Source organism: Gorilla gorilla, chromosome 23 (assembly GCF_029281585.2).
Source record: "Gorilla gorilla gorilla isolate KB3781 chromosome 23, NHGRI_mGorGor1-v2.1_pri, whole genome shotgun sequence".
NCBI classification, from domain to species: Eukaryota; Metazoa; Chordata; class Mammalia; order Primates; family Hominidae; genus Gorilla; species Gorilla gorilla.
In genome coordinates, this window is record NC_086018.1 from 23,586,312 (window position 1) to 23,610,438 (window position 24,127).

Here is a 24,127-nt window from a genome sequence, read left to right on the forward strand (position 1 = left end):
ACCTGCTCCTTCGATCCCTTCATTAGTTACTGGTGAAAAATCATATTTAAAAAGCTTAAGAGACTTGCTTAGAGTTATTCAGCAATGCCAGAGCCAGCGGGTCAGAGCCAGCACTGTTCTGTTCATTCTCAGTGCTGATCTCTTTCCATCAGGCCCTGTATGATGTAGAGATGCTCTAACGATGCTGCTGCTGCTGATAACCTGGTCAATATTTATCGAGTGCTTTCTGTGTGCCAGACACAGTTGTAAGTGCTTTTTACATGTTACAGCATTGCTGTCACGGCAATCCCGTTAACAACACTGAGACAGAGCTGAGACACAGAGAGATTAGACAACTTGTCTAAGGTCACACAGCTCAGAAGGACTGGTCTCGGGCTTCTTATCCATCTGTCTTTTGAGCCCATGCTCTGAACCACAACACTGCGGCTTTTTCTTTAGAATGACTCCCTGACCAGCAGTCCCTATAGAGAAATGTGTTTCCACTCACATATTGAAAGAAAAGTACTTCTGTATTGAACAATGTTTCAGTGCTTTTAAAACCAAAGCTTGGTATCATACCTTTTGGAAGCTCTTTTAAAGTTGTCATATATAGAGCTGCCATTAAAGCTTGTAAAGCTTTGTGGATAAAAGCAGCATGAAAAGCAGCTCGTATGATGTGTGTGACAACAAACAGAATTGTGATCCAAATTACAGGTGAAATGGGACAGTGGCCCCCGGGAGGCTAGAAATACCTGCAGAGGCTTACAGAGTGAGATGTTTGTAAATAAAGCCATTCAAACATCAATTGTGTGTGGTTTTCCTGAGAAGCAACTGTATTTAAGGGACTGCTTATACAAAATCAAGTTCTCCTTAGCAAGGATTGCTTTAAATATTCTGACTTGAATGAAGGCCAGTCATGTTCTGCCATTTTCAAAAATTTTCTAACTGAAGTCTTAGAGTTGATTTTCTTTTCATTTGTGATTAATTTCCCAGAATAACATTCCCAGCTCCCACCCCACCCAGCGTTTATAGATTCTGAGTGTAGGAAGTCCTAGTAAAGCCCAGAATCAAAAACAAGTAAGACCAGTCAGCTCTCTAGTTAGCTTTTTCCCTTTAAGTTGTTAGCAAAATAAACTCTGGAAAACCTAGACTTTAATGCACCCATCTCAGCAACATCTCCTCTAACGATGGAAAGGCGTAGAAAAGAAGAAAAGGGAACATTATTAATCTTGTGGGAACGCTGGAGTTTTGTCTATTATCACAAGCAGTGTGAGCCCCAAGTCATTTAAATCCTCTGGGGGTGGGAAACATAATTATTTGCAAGGGAGAATTATTAGCTAAGTACAAATGGATTGCTATTTGTTTTCTCTGTTCTTTGTGATGATTACAGGCTGGGGATGGTGTTTAGTAACAGGATCCAGCAGGTCAGTTATGACAACTTCATCACTGTCATTAATCCCTTTTGTTTGCAGTGAAGACAAAAAGCTGTTCAGTATCAAGAGAGTCAAGAAAAAGAGAAAGAAGAGGGGATGGAGAAAGTGAGACAACCAAAGAGACAGCCAGGGAACAGAAATTCACACACTATGAACACCAGAAAAAAATACCCCTGGGTAATTGAGTCAGCTGACTCAAATGGTGTAGGGGCCTCAGTTAGAGAACCAAATTTTGGACTCCTTGTTCTTTCTGCCAAAAGAGTAATTGCTCGTGTTTATAGATGCAAATGTTTTTGCCATTTTGGTTCCTAGAAATGCCCTAGGGAGATGTTATTTTTGGTAAGGGGTCTTCCTGCTTCAAGTGTAATGACTGTGAACAACTAGTTTCAGTATCTTCTCTAGCATGCCAGGGTAAAATGAAGCAAAATAGAGGAAGTGCCATGACCTTTATTGAGGATCTACTGGGTGCCAGGCAAAATGCCTTTTTTTTTTTTTTGAGACAGGGTCTTGCTCTCTTGCCCAGGCTGGAGTGCAGCAGTGCAATCTCGGCTCACAGCAAGCTCTGCCTCCCGGGTTCCTGCCATTCTCCTGCCTCAGCCTCCCAAGTAGCTGGGACTACAGGCGCCCACCACCACGCCCAGCTTATTTTGTTTTTGTATTTTTAGTAGAGATGCAGTTTCATCGTGTTAGCCAGGATGGTCTCCATCTCCTGACCTTGTGATCCACCCACCTCAGCCTCCCAAAGTACTGGGATTACAGGTGTGAGCCACTGTGCCTGGCCAGTGCTGCGATCTCGACTCACTGCAGCTTTTGCTTCCTGGGTTCAAGCGATTCTTCTGCCTCAGCCTCCTGAGTAGCTGGGATTACAGGCGTGCACCACCATGCCTGGCTAATTTTTGTATTTTTAATAGAGACATTATTTTTAATGTATTTCTCCTGTTGGCCAGGCTGGTCTTGAACTCCTGGCCTCAAGCGATACACCTGCCTCAGCCTCCCAAAGTGCTGGGATTACAGGTGTGAGCCCCACGCCCGACAAGGTGCATTTTTATGTGCTTTTTCTCCTCTGTCTTCTCAACAACCCTGGGGTAAAAGGCTTCATTTCCACTTTTCCTATGAGAACAATAAAGTAGAAAGAGGTAAAAGATTGCCTCTAAGATCACCCAGCACAGAGCAGGGATTTGATTTCAGGTGTGTCTTGTTCCAAACTTACTACACTGTGCTGCTGGGGGAAAAAAAAGAGCAAAAGGTTCTTAACTGAAGTCAAAGACGACCAAGAAAATGTAGGCAGATGTCAGGTCTGATCATGTGGATGCTCAAATGATAAACAGACACATTGAGAGGAATTGTATTAATTAAATCATAAAATATGTTCCGCTTTTTGGGGAATTTACTCCTCCTCCTCGGGTGACCCTTGACAAGACATTCTGTCTTCCTGTTTTTAAGCAAAAAAAAAAAAAAAAAAAAAAAAAAAAAGTGGGTAGAAGATGAAAGTTTGATATTTCGCTCATGCATAGCTTTGTCTCATTAATATATTTTGTGCTTGCCTGTCATTTCAGCTTTCTGCTGGCAGACCAAGCTCCTTCGACTGCCATTCCTACTTCTGACACTCCTCTTGTCCTTTTCGGGACAACTTTATGCCTATTGTGCCTTGGGTCTTGAGAAGCATGTGGTAAAACTGGCCAGTGGTGACGGCAGGCATAGCAGGGAATCAGATTGAGGGGGGCTGTGGCGTGGGAGAGAAAACAAAAGAGGGAAACAGGCTATTTGATGACGGAATCAGGCTGCTTCTGCAATGACATTACATGAAATATCTGAAATTTGACCTTAACTGTATCTGGTGGGTCCCGTTAACCCTGTAAGTTATGGACAGAACGTTCACTCAAATTCTAGCAACGTCTAGGCTCATGGAAATACGTGACCAATTCAGGTGAATGAAAGGGATTTTAAAACATTAATTTCCAGCTTAGGTCTTCCTAAGACTGCCTGTGTGTCCCTTAACAACACTCCAGCCTGAGTGTTATATGGATCCTGAATGTGGACTTGTGTGCACACTGCTGAAAAATAAGCAACTGAAAACCCCAGGCATCGGGGTGGTGTGATGATGAAAGACACCGAGACCGAAGATCAGGAAGCTGGAAATTCCCCCCAGCTTCGGTGTTTGGGCTGTATCTCGCTTTTCCACTTCCCTAAATCACCCTCGTGGTGCGAGTGTGCTCGCAGCAGATGCTCCCTAATTGTCTCTTGTATTGACCGTAAAACCCTAACGACAGGAATACTCTCTCTCCTTCTATTTCTCAACACCATTTCAACACCCAAACTAAAACCTCTCACCTGAGTGTAAGGGAGTGGTGACTTTCTTAAGCGGAGAGCTCTTCCATCAGGGGGCTCCCTAAGGGCATCTCTGTTCCTAGCGGGGGAGCCGTCACCCCACTTTGTTCTGCTTAGCCTAAGACACGCAACTTTTTCCAGCTTTTACTCTTCGCTGAATTCTCACGGCGGGGATGGGGGGATGTTCAGGCTCAGGAGCGAGGTTGGGGGCCCGGCCCGCTGGGCGCTGTTCACCGGTAGCTCGGACCAGAGCAGGAGTTTCATCATTACCTGCTGGGATAGGTGGGACACATGTATTTCCGGGGCCACCCCGGACCTCCCGGAGGATGCTGATTGACACTGTCCAGTTTGAGAACTACTGTGTCCAGGGAGCAGAGGCCTCCCCATAACCCCTTGGGTTGTGGACGTCTGGCCAAGGGTTTCTCTGGGTGAGCGGGGCGGGCATCAGAGCGCGTGGAACTGGGGGCGGGAGGTCGGGGCAGTGAAGGAGGAGGAGAAGGAGGAGGCGGAGACCGAGGGGGAGGGAGGGGAGGAGGAAGAGGAGGAGGAGTCCCTCGTGGCCACCCCGAGGGGAGGGCGACCGTAGAGACTTGGTCGGGAGGCGCCGGCTCAGCGGGGTCGCTGGGACTGTGCACTGAGGGGCGCTGACCGTTGGACTCGCGCTCCCCGCAGACCCTCGCTGAAGGGGCAGGGGGCGGCGCGCGTGCGCGGGGCGCCGGGCGGCGCGCGAGGGGGCGGAGCGGGGAGGCGCGCTGCGACCCCGGCCGGCTACAGCCTGCGGCGCGCGCAGGGCGCTAGTGGGGCGCGCGCCGAGCGCGCGGGGCGGGGGCGCGCGGAGGGGGGGCTGCCCCGGGGCGGCCCCCCCAGGTCGGGGCGCGGCGGGCGGCGGCGGCGGCGGGCGCGCGTCCCGTCCAGGTCCGGAGTAACCGCCGCCGCCGCCGCCAAAGCTCGCCAACATGGCGGACCTGGAGGCTGTGCTGGCCGATGTCAGTTACCTGATGGCCATGGAGAAGAGCAAGGCGACCCCGGCCGCCCGCGCCAGCAAGAGGATCGTCCTGCCGGAGCCCAGGTACCAGCTGCCCCGGCCGGCGCCGGCCCCAAGCCACCTCCCCCTGCGGCCGCCAGTTACCCCCTGCTTCCTGGAGGGTCGGGCGCTGAGCCTCCGCTGCCCCAGGGCGGGTGACACAGCGGAGCGGGCGATGCGGGGCCGGCCTCGTCGTTCCAGTCTCTGAAATGGGGCATCAGGAAATGGGGCATCAGAGGGCCGGTGGGGGGCACTCCGGGAGAGAGCGCTCCAAAGTGCCCGGCGCGGCACCCTGCGCGCAGCGAGCGCCCCAGCCAGGGGCTGGTTATGACTTGGTTGGACCAGCTCCATCCCTGTCGCCCCCTCCCCCCAGCCCTGTCCTGTCCTGCCCTGTCCCATCCCCGTGGTTCTTCCTGTTGCATTGGTGTAGTCCCCGTTGGCTCCTTGCCTGTTACTGCTTTGGGCTCCATCCTGGTCGCTCCTTCTTCCCGGGCTCAGCGGTCCCCCTTTCCAACTCCATCTTCTCACCTCCCTCCGGGCGCTTACCCGGGGACTGCGGGCTTGTTGCTTATTGTCCGAGGTAGTTAAACTGCTGTTTTCAGTACTTGCTCTTCTTGAAGTCTATTAAGTCTAGTCACCTTCTTCGGCTTCTCTTCTATTTTGTCCCCGGGCAGGATTTTGACCCACTCAGTATTCTTTTTGGTGCCAAGTGTGTCACCTGAGCTGCTTTCCTCAATTTGTAGATCTACTGGTGGCACTTTATTAAAAAATTGAAACGGGAGTCACTTAAAAAGGCACTTGAATGGGTGATTCCAGACAGGAATTTGTTGTTAAATTATCAAAGGAGGGCCCGATTGAATTGGCGAGGGGCTCGGTGAGGTCCATACCAAGTTGCAATTTTCTCTCAAATGATTTATTATTAAGGAACTAGTAAAATTTTTTGCTAGTTCATATCATTAGCACTTCCCCAGAAAAAATAGTTTGTCAGGTTAATAGTGAGTTTTAAATAATGTATCAAGGCTTCAGTGATGGATTTTTTTTTTCTCTAGCTCTTTTCCTAATTAACACCATCATGAGTTGTACAGCTAATGTGATTCCTTGATGCTAAATAGCTCTTGGAATTGATGCTCAAAAGAGGCATCTTGTTTATGGTGAATTTGAAACCATGCAATTCTGTAAAATATTGGAATCTAAACCAAAGTTATTGTCCATTTGAAATCATCAGTCCTTCAAGCGTTAGGCGCCCAAGATTGCTTAAATGTTACCTAATGCTAAGTGATCATCATCTGATTTTTTTTACAAGTCATCCATAAGCCCTATGATACAGAAAATACCAGTCCCCTTGTTATTTGTTGTGAAAAGCTAAATTGTGCAAATGAAGACATGCTTGCTAGATATTTTGAGCTTGCTTTTCCTCCTTAGCCCATGCCTCTTGTTGGTTTTGCAGGATGTGCTACTCTTTGATAGACAATGCCAAGTAGTGAAAATGAGGGAAAAGTGCAAACCTTTCTGCAATGTCGTGAGTTTAACACCCCTATTCCAGAGTGTAGCATATCAGAAGCTAATTGAAAAAATCAATGCTGCTTAAGATTTCTGGCAAATGGGAAACTTACTTAGAGAACAAGAACTCCTATATCAAACCTAAATTTCACCAAGAAAACTGTACATTTCTAATGTGGTAGAAAAAGGCTTAATTCCTCTTTTCTCTTGCCTTTCCTAGTGTCCCTCCACCACCCAAAGGCAGGGAGTCCTAAATATGTAGGGTTTCTGTATACAAAATTGATAAATCTCAACTCATGGGCAGTTATTTTTTTGGGGGGGGGGTAGTATATAATATTAATAAAGTTAGGAACTTCTGTTCAGTTTTTTTTTCTTGGTGTTTGGAACTTAATGTGACTTCTGCTTTTTTAGTGTCCCTCTTAAGAACGTACTTACGCACTTAGGGTGTTTACTTCCTTGTATGAATGCCTTTGTTTTTCAGTGGTATTCTTTGGTAATGCTTTCTTTTAAGGCAGAGTAAGTGACAGCCAGCATTATTTCTCATGACATTTGAAAATTGAGAAATACCAACCAGAGAGTAATTTTAGGAAACAGCCCTTCAGTAATTGTTACTCTGTTGCTCTTTTTAAAATAGACTCTTGAGTTGGGCCATTGGAACCTCCTCCTGAGATTCTAATTTGTTTTCTACTTATCTTAGTGGCTTTGGCTTTAGTTTTGTAATGTAGCTATTTACATAGTAACAGTCACTCCTTGTGCTGTGTTAGGATTCTGTTACATTGAGATTATCAGGTATAACATCTTGCAAAATTCTCTCTACCACTGGATGGCAGTTAGTGGCCTACCTATTTGATTTGGAGGTTGGGGGTTGGGGAATTTCTAGATCCTGTAAAAAAGTTAATTGCATATTAAAATGCCCCAGCCTAATGACTTAAATAGCTGGTATGACTTCACACTGTTGGTAAAAGGGATACGGGTCAAATGTTTTCTGATAAGTTTCTATTTCAGCTTCATTATAGAGTGAGCCATGTGATCGCCAGTTTTTGGTATTCTTGAAAGAGACGTTCAGATTTGTATTTTTAGTATCTGAATGAGAAGCATATATTTTAATTTGCCTTTGGTCTATCACTAGTGATTTCTTTATTTCCAGCAAATTATTTGCAGTCACTATTCTTTGTGCTTCCTTATTTTAGTTACTTTGCCTTTCCCACAGTTTTAAACAGAAGAGCATCAGAACGAAATATCTAGCTAATTTAAATGAAACACTGGGTTTGCAGCTTCCTGCCTATTACAGGAGAGTCTCAGAAAATGGAACATTCTGCCCAGGGGAGATTTTGCTTCCCTGAGATGGCAAGAGGCAAATATTTTGTTATGTTGACACTTTATTCAGTTAACCAACCAATGAGTGCAAATCCTGGAAAAGCTGACTGTTTGTCCAAATGATATAGCTGCTTTAGTTTACTGAAATGTTGTCGAGCTAATGTAGCTGATAATGGGGCCTACTGGGAGTAGTAAACTGTGACCCACGGACTCCCTTTCAGGCCCAGTTAAAACAGGAGCATTTAGATGTGCAGGCCAGTTGTTTTACATCATGTTGGAAAAGAAATACTTTTATTTAAGTAAGGTCTAATTCATAAGCAAAGGCCCACAAAGGGTCATCATCTTAAGCCCTGGAGTGATTCAGACGACTTTTACTGTAGGCTGTATTACTCTTGTTACTCTTTTTAAAAAAAAAAAACAGAATGAAATTCAGATGACTTGAAATCACATATAGTTGAAGGCGGTTGAGTAATGTGAACTTCATCTTTCCCCTGGAGTCTCATTTCTATTTACTGGACATTGCAAATGTTGGATCACCTATTGCAAAGCTTGTCCTTTCAAAGTATTCATACAATATGATAGGAAGGTCTGAAACAACATTTTAAAGATTCTTTATAATTTTCTAGGAGCACTGACAGTCCTTAAAGGACATTTATGATACCGTTTATGACATTAATTCAGTACATAGTTGTAGAGCCATTTCTATGAGCCAGGCAAGGGATACTATGACAAACCCAGCCACAGCCCCTTCCTTCATGGAGCTTATAGACTAGTGTGAAATACAAAGATTTGAGCAAAGAAGGATGTTTGCTTTGAAGTGTATTTGCTTGAAGATTTTATTTAACCACAAACAAATAGCGTTTGGATGACTTTTGTTACTCTATATGCATAGAATATAGAATAATAACAAAGAATGAATATAGAATATAGCATAATGCATAGAACACATGATGTTTGGTGTTTTACAATGATTTGTTAGTGATCACCTTTGAAGAACTACCTAAACATAGTCTCCATAGTTATATGGTAGTTTGCATCTTTCTGTTTGTGTAGCCACCACATGTAATTGATCTTTAAAAATGTCCCAGTTTTCTTCTTTAGTGGACACGGAGTTTATTCGGTAATTGTTTAACTCCAATCAGTAAGTGATTGGTGGATAACTTGAAATACTCCTCTCCGTTTAGGCTGTAGAGTTTTCTGTGTCTTCACTGTCCTGTGCTCATAGCCTAATTTTGAACTGAAAAGTCCATGTTGAAAGCACAAATAGCCTTTAGAAAGAAAGTATTCCTTATTATTGATAGGAGTGTTTCTATGTGTAAGAAACAGTAGTGTTCTTGCTTCTTTTTCATTAAGGTACAAATTCAAAATGTAATTTGTTCTGACCTTTCAGTTATTATCTCATTCTTGGTCCAAGTTAACTTGTGCCAGTGACTTGAAGATGCAAGGAGTGCGTGTAGATGTCAATTCTTAGAAATGGATGTTCCGGTGAAATCAGTTTTGGACCTAGAATCTGCCAAAGCTGAGCATCATGAAATGCTTTGAGTCGAGAGCCTCATAGATCTCTCTGAGGTACAGGCAGTCGTAGCTTTTACACGCAATGGGGTCTTAGAGACAGCCTCTTACAGTGTTCTCCCCAGTACACCGGACTTTGCCAAACATCTGTTTGGACAAGGATGGAAACTATCCGACGAAGGTGTCAAGGCTTGAGGAAGGGAAGCACAGGTCTTTTTCAGTCAGTGGCTGGCCAGCAAAGCAGTGAAATGCAAAGTAGTTTTAAATAGCTAGCAGGACGCCTGGCCTCCCTAGGGTCCCTGGAGCCCTGGCAAGGGAAAGAGAAGTTTAACGTCCATGATGTAATAATGTAATAACTACCTTTAATTGAGAGCTCATCCTCTGTCAGGCAGTTGGCATAATTAATTCATTTGTCCCCAGGGTAGTTCTACCAGGTGAGTTGCATTAGCTCCATTTAACAGAAGGAGCAGACACTCAGGGAAGGTAAGGAGCTCAGCCCAGGTGACACCTGACAGTGGGAGAGGCAGGAGGGATGCCCAGGTTTCGCCCAGCTCGGGGTCTTTCCCCGCCCAGGCAGGGTCTTGCTGGGCTGCCCCACCAAAAACGAATACCAAACTCCCTCGCGTCTTATTTTGCAAGGAATGGATGAAACTGCGATACTTTTTTATTTGGGGGAAAAAATCCTTTTTCGTACTCTCCCGATCAGCTACTAGTCCTCAGAGACTGATAGAGAATTCCTCTGGGACCTGCGAAAACAGTAATTATGAGTAAGTGAATAAGCAGCTTGTTCCTTATTTCCCATGAGCTTGAAGGTGAAATGCCTATTCTGTTTAACACAAGTCATGCAATCTTGCTGGTGTTAATGAGAAATTGTGTAATACACCATCTCACCCCCCCAGGCCTCAAAACAGGATTTCTACTGTCTTTTTATTTAGAAAAGGGGCCACCTGAGCTGCCCTGTCTCCTTTTTATTTAAAAAAGGGGCAGCCTGAGCTGTCCCCTCCCCTGAAATTTTCATTTCTGGGAAAAGAGTAAAAGGGAAAAACAATATTTTTGGCTTTATTTGCAATAAAAATCACTTTCTCATTCACATAATCTTCCTTTGTTAGTACAGTCACATATCTGCGGACCACTGTAGGTGAAAATGTAGGCTGTCTGCATGGCTATCATTGTCTCTTCTTATTCTCTGGACATTGGCAATGGGGAAATGGAAATGATTAATTTGGCAACTTTTACTCTATTATTGAAAAATCATTTGTATGGTAAGTAATTTGCATGCAAATGGGACTGGATATCCCGGCCCCCCTCTGCTTCTCTTCTGTCTTACTTTTTAAATCTTCCCTTCCTATTTTTATCATTGATTAGAAGTTACAACCCCTGGGCCCTTTTTGATTGCTCTATGGGCCTAAAATGCAGAATAAGTAATAATGTGGCTCTTCATATCCTGTAAATGTTTCTTCTAATTTTGGAAGCCTTCTTTTGGGTCCTCTCTGCTTCCACTGGAGCATACACATATTTGAATACTTTCTGTGTAGGACACTATATAGAGAGCCCATGGCGAATGCAGTGAAAATATTTCGTGATAGGTAGTTGGTAAAGGTCAGCTTGATCCAGCCTTGGACCTATACTGTTGTTTGCCACCATTTCCTTCTCCTGCAGTTTCAGGAGCAGAAAAAGATGCTAATGTGAAAATAGCCAGCCCAGACCTCCATCCTTAGTGCACCAGAAAGCCACTGTCATTGCTGGGCCCCTCGTTTTCCTGTGCCATCCCTACTACCTACCAAACTGTCATAGAAGAGAAGGTTCTAAATCAGAAGCCAGACGTTAAGGATCTGATTCCATTGGCAGCTTGCTATGGGACCTCTGCAAGTCACTTAAATTTGCTGTATTTAGTTTCTCCATCAGTAAAATACAATATCTATTTCTTTCTGATTGTATAATGTCCCAATAAAAATCTGCCTTTTGAGCATTTTCTGTCTATGCAATACATTTGTAAATAATAGGAAACATTAAAAATTACCCATATTGAATTTCAGACACGGATAACTCAAACAAAAAGATGAGAAGGAATATTAAAAGAAATGATTAAAAACACTTATACTATAGGGTTATTGTTGTTGAGATTATGTGTAGTATAAGATACAAGTACACCTTTAAAAAAGTACAACATAATAGCGAATATTAAGGCAGTCTTGCAAGTGCTGTGGTGCCATGTGCTCTGAGGGAGGAGGGAGTGGGTTTGGGAGGCAGAACTTCTGAAAAGCTGGATGATTGGCTGGAACAGAGAAGAGCAATTGTTGAGCCTTAGACTCATAAGTAGGTTGATTGCCCAGATTTCTCAGTTTTCCTCCTCTAGCTGCTTATCGTGGTACTGTGTGTCTAGAACCTTCTACACATGATACCTTACTCACACTTTTTTTTAAAAATTATACTTTAAGTTCTAGGGTACATGTGCACAACATGCAGGTTTGTTGTATGTATGTATACATGTGCCATGTTGGTGTGCTGCACCCATTAACTTGTCATTTACATTAGATATTTCTCCTAATGCTATCCCTACCCCCTCCCCCCGCCCCATGATAGGCCCTGGTGTATGACGTTCCCCACCCTGTGTCCAAGTGTTCTCATTGTTCAATTCCCACCTATGAGTGAGAACATGCGGTGTTTGGTTTTCTGTTCCTGTGTTAGTTTGCTCAGAATGATGGTTTCCAGCTTCATCTATGTCCTTACAAAGGACATAAACTCATCCTTTTTTATGGCTGCATAGTATTCCATGGTGTATATGTGCCAGATTTTCTTAATCCATTCTATCATTGATGGACATTTGGGTTGGTTCCAAGTCTTTGCTATTGTAAATAGTGCCGCAGTAAACATATGTGTGCATGTGTCTTTATAGCAGCATGATTTATAATGCTTTGGATATATATCCAGTAATGGGATCGCTGGGTCAAATGGTATTTCTAGTTCTAGATCTTTGAGGAATCGCCACACTGTCTTCCACAATGGTTGAACTAGTTTACAGTCCCACCAACAGTGTAAAGGTGTTCTTATTTCTCCACATCCTCTCCAGCACCTGTTGTTTCCTTTTTAATGATCGCCCTTCTAACTGGCGTGAGATGGTATCTCATCGCACTCACACTTTCTTGCTTGCTTGCTTTCCTCCCTTTCTTCTTTCCTTTCTGTCTTTCATCTATCCATCTATCCATCCCGTAGGCTCTGGGATGGTGGTATCAGTGCCTAAGAGTTGTAAGCGTGCTACTTAAATAGGTGTAACCAGGCAATTAGCAGAGTTGACTCATTCTTTAGAGGTTTTTGTTTCAGAAAAATGAACCAAAAATCATGATCTGAAAGCAGCTGGCTTCATTGTATTGTGCATAAGGTGATTCATTACAGTCTTTCTTAGACATTAACAGATTGTATATGAATAACATAGGATTGTAGTATCTCATGTTTGAAAAGATGTTGGGGGACATCCAATCTAGTTATGCTTTTTGATGAGTGACTTCCCTCTCTAATATCTAGCCACAGGCATCTTTGATGAGCATCTTTGGAAACTGTTGTACCAGAAAGCTCTCTTGTATTACCTTGTGTGCACTGGTCTCTTATTATCCCTTTGTGGTTGTGAGAAACAAGTTTAGTTCCTCAAATGTGACAGATCATCAAATATTTGAAGGCAGCTCCTCTAGCTCAAGATGCCTTTTATAGGAAGCTGTCCCCAGCTCCTTTACTTATTCCTCATAATGCACACTGCTGTGTGTAATCTATGCTCATTAGTCTGAACATTACTGAGCTGAGTAAGAATATCAAAATTTATGAAGACCAAAAAGAGATCTGTAAAATTATCATAATTAGTAATGGCAAAGCTAGTAATAAATTCTATTTTAAGTGTGTGATTGAGTCCCTCTGAAGTTCCATTTTAGGATTTGGTTCCTTGAATGATTCAAAATTCATTATACCAGTTTGCTTAGGGGATGAATATTTTCATTAGTCAGAGTTTGGAAGCCAGGTATGGGTTACATGTGTATTATGACAACAGCTGCCATTGCTGACTGCTAAGTAGGTACTAGGCACTGTATAATTCTTAGATAATTATGGACTAAAATATTTCAGGAAGAAAGTGAGCTTTAAATATGCAGAAAAATGCCATAGGATGTTAGGGGGTATGTTTCATATAGTCAAAAACATAAAATGACTGTAATCCCAGCACTATGGAAGGCTGAGGCAGGTGAATCACCTGAGGTCAGGAGTTCAAGATCAGCCTGACAAACATGGTGAAACCCCGTCTCTACTAAAAATACAAAAATTAGCTGGGCATGGTGGCAGGCACCCACAATCCCGGCTACTCAGGAGGCTGAGGCAGGAGAATTGTTTGAACCCAGGAGGCAGAGGTTGCAGTGAGCTGAGATCGTGCTATTGCACTCCAGTCCGTGTGGCAAGAGCGAAACTCTGTCTCAAACAAAGAAACAAAAAAGCCAACCAACCAACCAACCAACCAACCAACCAACCAAACAACAACACCAACAACAACACCACCAACAACAAAAACCCATAAAATCCCATTGGCTGGGGAAGACAGCAAGTTTCTTCAATGTCAGCAATAAAACTTTCTTGAATAATATGCTGTTAGTATTTGTGCATTGTGTCATTAAGTCGGTCCATTGATCTTTATTATCTTGTTTGGATACTAATATGTCTGGTTATATTTTCAGGTGTATTTCTTGTAATTTTTTTGTATCTTTATTGCCTTTGATAAAAGTTTAAATTAAAAATGAGGCCAGGTGTGGTGGCTCACGCCTGTAATCCCAGCACTTTGGGAGGACAAAGCGGGAGGATTGCTTGAGCTCAGGAGTTCAAGACCAGCCTGGGCAACATGGTGAAACCCTGTCTCTACCAAAAATACAGAAAATTAGCCAGACATAGTGGTGCGCACCTATGGTCCCAACTCCAGCTACTCAGGAAGCTGAGGTGGGAGGGTTTCTTGAGCCCAGGAGGCAGATGTTGCAGTGAGCTGAAATCATGTCACTGCACTGCAGCCTGACAGAGTGAGGTCTCGTCTCAAAATACAAAAAAAACAAATAAAACCAAAAACTAAAAGTTGCATGGAATGGCATTTACACAGCTGTTAAATATTGCAGACTTTCATTTTCCTTTGTGAATGTCTAAGGCCGTGATGGTATTTTGGAAACATCTTTTTAAAAAAATATGAGGTATTTGGTGGTGGTGGCGGGGTCTATTCTCTATTTAAAATGGAACGAATCCTAATGGCTAAGTAAGATCAAGGGACTTTAATGCACATCTTTAACCTGGTCCTACCTTTTTCAAGTGAATTTTCTTTGTCTTTTTTTATATTATGACACAGTAACTGGGAAGAGAATCATGCAATAAATATCGTCATCACCAGTAAGTTTAGAATAGCGTGCAAAATTTCTGTGCTATCTTTTTTGTTCCATTTTGGACCTGCTTCTTTCTGTTTTGTTTCTAGTGGCAATGGAGAAAAGCTTGTTTTTTATGCAAAACATCCCAATAATATAGAAGAGAAAAATTGCACAATGGCAGTTTCTAAGCAATGAATGAGAGGACACGTATGTTGGTGACTTTGTTGTTTCTCTTCATCCCTCCAATAAATAAAACCGAGAGTTTTGTGGACAGGGATTTATTAGAGTTTCATCATTTAGTTGACTGGCTTATTAAATTCCACATGGAAAACTAGCTTGACTCTCCACATTTCTGTCCTTTAAGTAAGGTGACCTGCTTGATGCTGGATTGATGTTTCAAATTATTTTAAAAATTCAGGCTGCTCTATAAGAAAAGCTTATTTGGAAACTCCTTCTTTTGAGATGAGAGTTCTAAGTGAAGCATTATGGCCTATGGTTATTTGGAAACTCCTTCCTGTGAGATTAGACTTCTAAGTGAAGCGTTATGGCCTATGGTTATGACTAGCTGGGGTAGCATAGATGATGGTGGAGCAGATAGAAACAGCAGGGCAAGTTTGAAGTGCTCAGTGGTGCTAGCCTTTCACAACCCTGTTTCCCTTACTTTCAGGAAACTTCTGCTCTAGAACTAGGGTTTGAATTGGGTCAGTATTGAAATGATCTTAGTGAGAGGCCAACTTGCTGGACTTCTCTTGTAGATCTGTAGTTATAAAGGTTAGCTCATTAAACCCAGTGACAGTAGATGGTCATTTATTTCATGTTTATTACAGTGGATGGTCATTTATTTAGAGTTTAAGAAAATCCCATGGTAGATAGTCATTTATTTAGAGTTTAAGAAAGCCCCACTAAGATTTGTAGATTATGTTTTATAGTTTTATATATATTAACTCTTTTTAGTTTTTACAATTATGCTTGGTAGCAGGTAGAAATTTTAAAAAGAAAAAAATTACTCCAGATACATCCATGTGGAGACATTGAGAGGTATATTTTATCTGTTTGAGGACAGCTGGTTTTCTCCTTAGATACTAGTGTCTTGACTGTGGGGCAGGGAGTGGCTTTCAGCCTTCCAGACTCAGAAACTAGATTTTATTATGTCACTGTACTAAGCATCTGTCTCTTATTGTGAAACTCACATAATCAGCCAAGTCTGCCTGACTAAATTATTCTCTTCCTATAGGCCTCTGGTTCTTATTTTAAGATTAAAGACCCTTTTGAGAATCCTACTAAGTGAGAGCCTCCCCCTCCCAAAAGTGCACTAACTCACTTACACAGATTTATCTGAAAAGCTACACTATAACTAGAATGTCCAGTTTGCTACATTGCATTAAACACTGGCTCCCACAGGAGCCTACATGCCCAGCGTCTGTGTGGCTGGAGCTCTCTCTCTTGTGGGTCCCCCTTGTGGGAAGCAAAATGACCATCAGAAGGTGGTGTAGCGAGCACAGACCCACAGTCGGATGAGTCAGATGGTTACTTGGGACCAAGTCACCCCTCCTAGGAGTGGCTTACGCTGGATGTCCAGTACCTGAAATCCCTGACTACAGTGGCTTTGGGACAAGTCATCTTTCCATATTTTCATGTTTCCCGTTGTAATTGGTGGGCACACGTCCACTGGATTTGAGACTATAGTTCATGAAACCACTGCCAAAGCTGCCTAGACCAGAAACCTTTGCCATTTCTTGGCCGTTTGTGTTATGTATTGATTTAAAGTTTTTATTCTCAGAGAGCAAGCTTTTTTCTTTATTTAGAGATTCTTGGAAATGGCTCTGTAATACTCATCATCTTATTTTAGAAGACAGAAATTCAGGTTCAGGGAGAAGCTAATTGCTCAAGGTCGCGTTGATAACAAATGGTGCAGCTGAGCTTCAAACCCAGGTTTTCTGATTCCAAATTCAGCGTATTTTCAGAAAAACCTTCAGACTGTCTTTTTCCTGGTGAATCTTATTTTATGAGGAGGGGGCTCATGGATTTGAGTAGAGGAGCACTGCCAATTTCAGACGTTAGTAACACAATTTGAAAATGCATTGTATTCATTCAGTAAAGATTATCCACTGCAGGGGTCTGAGGAAGTGCTCCAGTAGCATAATTTCACTGGCCATGTTAACTTAATAATAAATACATTAATAATTTCCTAGAAGAAAAGATGTCATAGATTCCATGTTAACTAATAAGATTGTTATTAATAATGATGGCAGTGTTATAACTTGAGAAAAGCTACATGTCATGAGTTCTTAATGTTTTCTTACCCCAAACATCTTTTTGTGATTTTAGGTGCATTCTTAATTAAAATTCATCTCCATGCCTGCCAGTTGGTAAATGAGTATCCTTGACTTGAACACGTTTGTCAGTTACTCTAGATACAATAAAGGATTTTTTTTTTTTTTTTTTGAGACAGTCTCGCTCTCTTGCCCAGGCTGGAGTGCAGCGGTGTGATCTCGGCTCACTGTAACCTCCGCCTCCCAGGTTCAACTGATTCTCCTGCCTCAGCCTCCTGAGTAGCTGGGACTACAGATGTGCACCACCACGTCTGGCTAATATTTTTCTACTTTTTGTAGAGACAGGGTTTTGCCACATTGCCCAGGCTGGTCTCGAACTCCTGGCCTCAAGTGATTCAACTGCCTCAGCCTCCCAAAGTGTTGGGATTACAGGCGTGAGCCACCGTGCCTGGCCCGTAAAGGATTTTTAATGTTAAACTTGGCACTCATTAGCAGTTCATTCTAAATTGTGATGGAAAATTAATGGAGCGGGTTGCATATCTAACCCCTACCCAGAAAGCTTGTTGAGCTCAGCTTGGGACAGAGTTGTATTTGTCAGGAGCACATTAGTAAATCCACTTATGGCTTTTGCCTTCTTCAGCTAGTAATGCGCGTGGAGCTTTTCCTCGTCAGCAGTATATAGATCTGTTCAGTGTTTGGAATTGCTGCATGAGATGTCAGAACTCTGATCTACTTGACCCTGTGCCCATAAGCCCAAGAGCAATTGCAGTGAATGTTCTTACATAAGTGCCTTTGGGTCTATGTGTGAGCCTTTCTCTAAGATAGACACCTAGAAATAAGTAAGATATGGGCATAGTCTACTCTACGTAGAGCTGCAAAGAAATTCTAATTTTATTCAGAAGCTTTACTGTTAAGAGTAATATTATTTTTAGTTTGAAATTATTTCATATAAACAATTATTTCATATATATATTTGGGTAAAACAAAAAAGAATAATGTCATTTTTGGTTAGAACCAAGAATTTAAGTGTAAATGAAGAGATACATGAGTACAAGATAAGCGTTAAATAAAAATTCTGTAAGATCAAATTTGAATTGGAAGGTTATTTGAAATTCATGATTTTTTTTTTCAAATATGTGTGCTTATCATCCCCAGTCTTTAAAAAAATCGAAGAAACAATTGCATTTCCATCACATAGGCACCTCATACACCTGCGCCTGACTCCAGGTGTGGGTGAGATGAGCCTGGACCCTCTGTTATCTGTTGTATCAGAAAAAAAAAGGAGCCATCCAAGAAATGTGGTGGGCACCTTCCCTAACAAACTCTGAGGCCAGAAGAAGGGGTTCCCACTGGCTAAAAGTGAGACACCCTGAACATCAAAAGAATATGACTGATACAAACCCCCTGTGTTGGGCAGAATGATGCCCCCCTGAAATATCCACCTTAATCCCCAGAACCTATGAACATGTTATGTTATATGACAAGGGGGCGTTAGGGGTGTAGGTGGCATCACAGCAGCTAAGGTGCTGAGTTTAAGATAAAGAGATTATCCTGGATTATCTAGGTGGGCCCTAGTGTTACCTCCAGGGAGGCGGAGAGTTGGTGTCAGAGCGATGCAACATGAGAATGAGTCAACCAACCACTGCTGGCCTTTTGAGGAAGGAGGAAGGGGCCATGGACCGAGGAATGTGGGCAGCCTGTAGAATCTGGAAAAGGCAAGGAAATGGCCTGTCCCTTACAGCCTCCATGTGAGACCGCAGTCCTACTGACACTCTGACCGACCTTAGCCCAGGGAGGCCCATTTCAGACCTCTGACCTGCAGATCTGTAAGAGAGTCAATTTCTGCTTGATTTAAGCCACCAAGTTTGTGGTAATTTATTATGGCTGCAATAACAAACTAAGATACTCATGCTATTCACAAGAGATCCCCAAACGAGACGGAAGAGACCACCTCATTGATCACCAGTAGTAGAACAAGGCACCTACTCTGTCTCTGAATAGTGGCAATTGAAAAGGTAAAGAATTAAGCATTTATCCTGCCTTTCCTGTAAAAACTGCTTCTTAGGGTATTTAGAACCCTAGTTGATGGTTGGGGTGGCAGGACAGCAATTCTTTTTTTTTTTTTTTTCTTCGTGACCGGCTCTCGCTCTGTCACCCAGGCTGGAGTACAGTAGTGGTGTGATCACAGCTCACTTCAGGCTCAACCTCCTGGGCTCAACTGATCCTCCCACGTAGCTGGGACTACGGGCACATGCTACCATGCCTGGCTAATTTTTTTTTTTTGGTAGATATGGGGTTTCGCCATGTTGCCAAGGCTGGTCGAGAATTCTTGGGCTCAGTGATCTGTTCACCTCAGCCTCTCAAAAAGTTGGGATTGCAGGCTTGAGCCTCTGTGCCTGACCAATGAATGAGGGGACTTCTTTTTTTATTTTTATTATTTTTTTTGAGACGGTGTCTCACTCTGTCCCCCAGGCTGGAGTGTAGTGGCATGATCTCAGCTCACTTCAAGCTCCATCTCCCGGGTTCACGCCATTCTCCTGCCTCAGCCTCCTGAGTAGCTGGGACTACAGGCACCCACCACCACACCCGGCTAATTTTTTGTATTTTTAGTAGAGACGTGGTTTCACCGCGTTAGCCAGGATGGTCTCTATCTGCTGACCTTGTGATCTGCCTGCCTCAGCCTCCCAAAGTGCTGGGATTATAGGAGTGGGCCACCGAGCCTGGCTGAGGGGACTTCTTTACAGAAGAATGGCAGCAAATTAATGTGGAAGGAATGGTGAAATTTTAAAAAAATCCCCATTTTGCAATTCTTAATGAAAATATTGATTTAGGCAAAGGTCATCAATGTATGATATCACTAAATGAAAGATTGATGGGGAATTTCAGACGGAGAGATCAGACTATCACTAACTGAATTTTCTAAGTAAATTTTGCATCACTAGGATGAAATAACTGTGTGCCCCCTAATGTGAGGCAATATAAGTACCAAAACCATCTCAAAAGTATTCCTGCCCCCAAATGGTGGACTTGAATATGATCAAGCCTTTTGAGGTAACTTTCAGTTTATAGGAAATATGGAGAGAGAGGAACAATGAAAGACCTTATAAGGAAGCAACAGACAGAAAGGGCATCCCCCATGATGGCTTCCTCGGCTTCCTCAGGGGGTCACTGCAGATAAAGGTCAGGGGTGGGGACAGTCAGGTACTCTCGATGAGAAGAGATTTAAGAGATGGCGCTATCAGATGAATGTGTGGATCTTGGTTAGATCCGGATTGAAACCCACCAGCTATACAAAAGACACTTGAGTCATGGAAATGTGGTTAGAGACTGGGCATTGGATCTTCAGGAATTATTAATTTGAAGGGGGAGTTGGGAAGTGATAATAGACTGTGTTTATATGAGAAAATTATCCATAATTTTTAGAAATGCAAACTGAAATAGGCTAAAACGACATGTGGTCTGAGATTTGTTATTGATTGATTGATTGAGATGGAGTTTTGCTCTTGTTGCCCAGGCTGGAGTGCAACGGCACAATCTCGGCTCACTGCAACCTCAGCCTCCTGAGTTCAAGCAATTCTCCTGCCTCAGCCTCCCAACTAGCTGGGATTACAGGTGACTGCCACCGTGCCCACAGCTAATTTTTTGTATTTAGTAGAGGCGGGGTTTCACCATGTTGGCCTGGATGGTCTTGAACTCCTGACCTCAGGTGATCCTCAGATGAGCCACTGTGCCTGGCTGAGATTTGTTTTAAAATGCTTTAAAAAATAAAGGTGGGGGCCGGGCGCGGTGGCTCACGCCTGTAATCCCAGCACTTTGGGAGGCCGAGGTGGGCGGATCATGAGGTCAGGAGATCGAGACCATCCTGGCTAACATGGTGAAACCCCTTCTCTACTAAAAATACAAAAAATTAGCCGGGCGTGGTGGCGGGCGCCTGTAGTCCCAGCTACTCGGGAGGCTGAGGCAGGAGAATGGCGTGAACCCGGGAGGCGGAGCTTGCAGTGAGCCGAGATCGCGCCACTGCACTCCAGCCTGGGCCACAGAGCGAGACTCCGTCTCAAAAAAAATAATAAAATAAAAAAATAAAGGTGGGATAAGTCGGGTGGAGTGGCTCATGCCTGTAATTCCAGCACTTTGGGTGGCCGAGGCAGGCGGATCAGTTGAACCAGGAGTTCGAGACCAGCTTGGGCAACACACCAAAACCTCATCTCTACAAAAATTAGTTGGGCATGGTGGCACACACCTGTAGTCCTAGCTACTTGGGAGGCTGAGATGGGAGGATCACTTGAACCCAGGAGAGTGAGGCTGAAGTGAGCTGAGATTGCGCTCCTGCACTCTAATTTGAGCAACAGAGTGAGACTCTGTCTCAAAAAAAGAGAAAAGTAAAAGAAAAAAAAAGGAGGGCGGGGTAGGGAAAAGTAGCAGATTACAATCTTGGTAACTTCCAATGAGGTGCTGAGTGATGGGTCTAGGTGTTCACTATATTATATACTTTTGCATGTTTGAAAACTTTTGCAATAATTTTTCAAAACGGTAGAGAAGATGGCTAGGTGTGAAGATCACAACTGTGTCCCTGCAGGGCTAATGGAAGCCTCGGTTTTCCCAATGTCATGTGTAATAGCACTGGTGACTTAAGATGTACTATATAATTTCTATGACAGCATCATACACAGATGCAAGATGCAAATGTACTGCATCTCAAACAACTTAGATTGACGGGAGGATGATGTGTTTTTTGGAAACTGCATTAGATGACTCAAAAAGAGGCTGTGTGACACTGATTCCAAAGATGCGGGTAGAGTTTTAAGAGGCTCATTTGCAACCTAAGAGTCCCGACTAATCCAACCAGAGTGGACAGATTTACAACTTCTTGACCTGAAGGCTTGGTATAGAAGGATGAGAAAAAAAAAAAAAAATGCAAGAAGGCTATTGAAAGGAGAAAGCACAGTAAGAGATCACACTTTAGAAAACGATGATCTGTTTACTTCCTGAGTGCAAAAGACTTCACTGACTTCATTCAGATCATGGGTATCTATTAAATCACGGCTCTGATGTTTAAATTTAGCAGAAAAAAAAAGTAACCCATGCTCTTTAAGATAATCTACCCTCTAAGCATACTATCCATGCCTAATGAAACCTTGCAATGTAAGTCTCTCTTATTAAAATTATGTTAACAGCTTTCTATTTTTAAATTACTTGAATATTAATTTGTGAAAACATTTCAGAATAATCATTTTAAAATAAATAAGTGTTTCATGGCTGGGCGCGGTGGCCTGTAATCCCAGTACTTTGGGAGGCCGAGGCGGGTGGATCACCTGAGGTCAGGAGTTCGAGACCAGCCTGGCCGACATGGTGAGTCCTCGTCTCTACTGAAAATACAAAAATTAGCCAGGCGTGGTGGTGGGCACCTGTAATCCCAGCGACTCAGGAGGCTGAGGCAGGAGAATCACTTAAACCCAGGTAGCGGAGGTTGCAGTAAGCCGAGATGAGATTGTGCTACTGCACTCCAGTCCAGGTGACAGAGCAATACCCTGTCTCAAAAAAAAAAAAAAAAGAGTGTGTTGCTCTAAACCGGGCCTCACTAAGTAATTACCAACAGGACCAGTGTGGAGAAAAAAAGTTTATTAAGAGAAAAATTTTAAAAAATCTGAGTAAATTGAGAGCTGTAACATATTTCTAGACAGGAAAACTCGACATTGTGAAGATGTCAGGTCTCCACAAATTAATCTGTAAATTCAAGACCGAAATTCAAATGAGAATCATTCCAAATGAGAATTTTAAAGAAACTCACAAGCCAGTGCTCATTCATCTGAAGAAAAAATGGGCAAAAATAACCAATACAATTTTGGAAAAGTAAAACAATGGAGATTTGCTCTAATATAAAACATTCCTCTAGCAACTAAAACAGTGTAAATATTCATGTATAGATGTGTACACATATCAGTTTGGTTTATGTTAAATACAGGTGGCATTTCGAGTGGAGGAGGAAGAGTGATGTGTGGTAGCTGTCTATCAAATAAAGCCATAATTCCTCCACATTATACACAAAAATAAATTCCAGGGTATTTAATGAGATAATAAAAAAGCTAAAAATACAAAAAAGGAATATATTCTTATTGTGGAGTACAGATACTCTGGGCTTTCCTAAGCAAACCCCAAACCTGGAAACCACAAAGGAGGAGATGAATGGATACGAGGACATGAATGAAAAGTTGGCATGTGACAGAGATCTCAGAATCCAAATTAAAAGACAGGAGGAAAAATTACATTGCATGACCTTCTGTGGAGCATGTTTTAGTTTGTAAGTCTGTCTGCTTAGATAGCGCGTACTTACTAAAATTCCTGACTGGCTCTTGTCCTAGGGAAGAGAGGGGATAGGAGGCCTGGACTGTGTTTGGGTGTCCAGGAAGTAAGGCAATTTGTATCAAATGAGTCGCCTGTTTGCTAGTGGTAATTTCATCTGTTAGTCATTGGGAAGGAAGAACTTGCTTTAAAAATGCCACAGAACGATGGACGTTAATTTCATAGGTGGTAATTTAGGAATTCTTCTCACATGGCTACAAAAATAAGTCAGTCCAAAAGTGGAGGCTATTTGTGCCCTGGCGTTTTTCTGTGTACTTTTTTTTTTTTTTTTTTCTTAGTTACTGTCATCCATTGTCTGTTCCATTAGGTTATTTGGGGCAGGCTAACAGGACTTACACAATCCTTCCCCTTGGAAGGATCAGCCTTGCTCACGGTCCCTTAGATTCTGTCATTAAGCTGTAGTGACCTGGGTTCTGGGGCACCCTGCAGTCACACTGTTTAGACTGTCTGTGTCCTCTCCTGTCACCCTCTCTGGACATGGGCTCCTTGAAGGCAGGGGATGAGTGGGGTTTACTGTGTATTCTGAGGGTCAGACTCAGTGCCTGGCTCAGGGTAAGGATGCAGCACCTATCTTTTGAATGAGCGAATGGGTGAATGAACAGATGAGTTGTCTTTTCCTTTTCCTCCCAATGAGTCTATGTATTTAATAGCCTATATTAGACATAGCTAATATACCAAGTATTTGACTCGTTAGAGACAGCTGTGGCAAAGATTTGATTCTTCAAATGGTACGAGATCAGAAATTCTTGAATTCATTTGAATGTGCAGAAATATTGTATAGGTTATAACATCATATTTCAACTCCAAATTTGGACAGATTTGGCACTATAGCTTTTATAAACTATGAAAAATAGTTTTCTCTAAACAATGCTACGGCAGCTTATGTGAGAAAAATACTAGAGAAAAGCTAATGATTTATTAATGAGTAAGGAAATATGCAAATATGAAACTAGAATCAACTGGGGGCAGAAGTAGGGAGGTGGGAGTAAATGCCTAAAATCTTTGGGAGTACTTTTTCTGGAAGAC

At 42.8% G+C, this 24,127-nt stretch overlaps 2 protein-coding genes across 4 annotated transcripts in view; one reads left to right on the plus strand and one right to left on the minus strand.

The window, feature by feature from the left end:
* Positions 1 to 1,839: 1,839 nt before the first annotated feature.
* On the minus strand, positions 1,840 to 4,698 carry LOC129529432 (atherin-like). The gene is made up of 3 exons (XM_055374342.2): positions 4,390 to 4,698; positions 3,744 to 4,010; positions 1,840 to 3,135 (listed from the first exon to the last, which is right to left on the minus strand). The coding sequence occupies exons 1-2, from the start codon at positions 4,696 to 4,698 to the stop codon at positions 3,903 to 3,905; spliced, it is 417 nt and encodes a 138-aa protein (XP_055230317.1). The 3' UTR covers positions 1,840 to 3,135; positions 3,744 to 3,902.
* Positions 4,662 to 24,127, plus strand: part of GRK3 (G protein-coupled receptor kinase 3) — a 155,208-nt gene continuing 135,742 nt past the window's right edge. The window contains exon 1 of one of the 3 annotated variants that reach the window (XM_031005315.3): positions 4,662 to 4,809. In XM_031005315.3, coding sequence (XP_030861175.1) covers positions 4,697 to 4,809 — 113 coding nt within the window. In that variant the 5' untranslated portion in view covers positions 4,662 to 4,696. The remainder of the gene's footprint in view (positions 4,810 to 24,127) is intronic. The other 2 variants (XM_055375355.2, XM_031005317.3) reach the window with 2 other exon arrangements.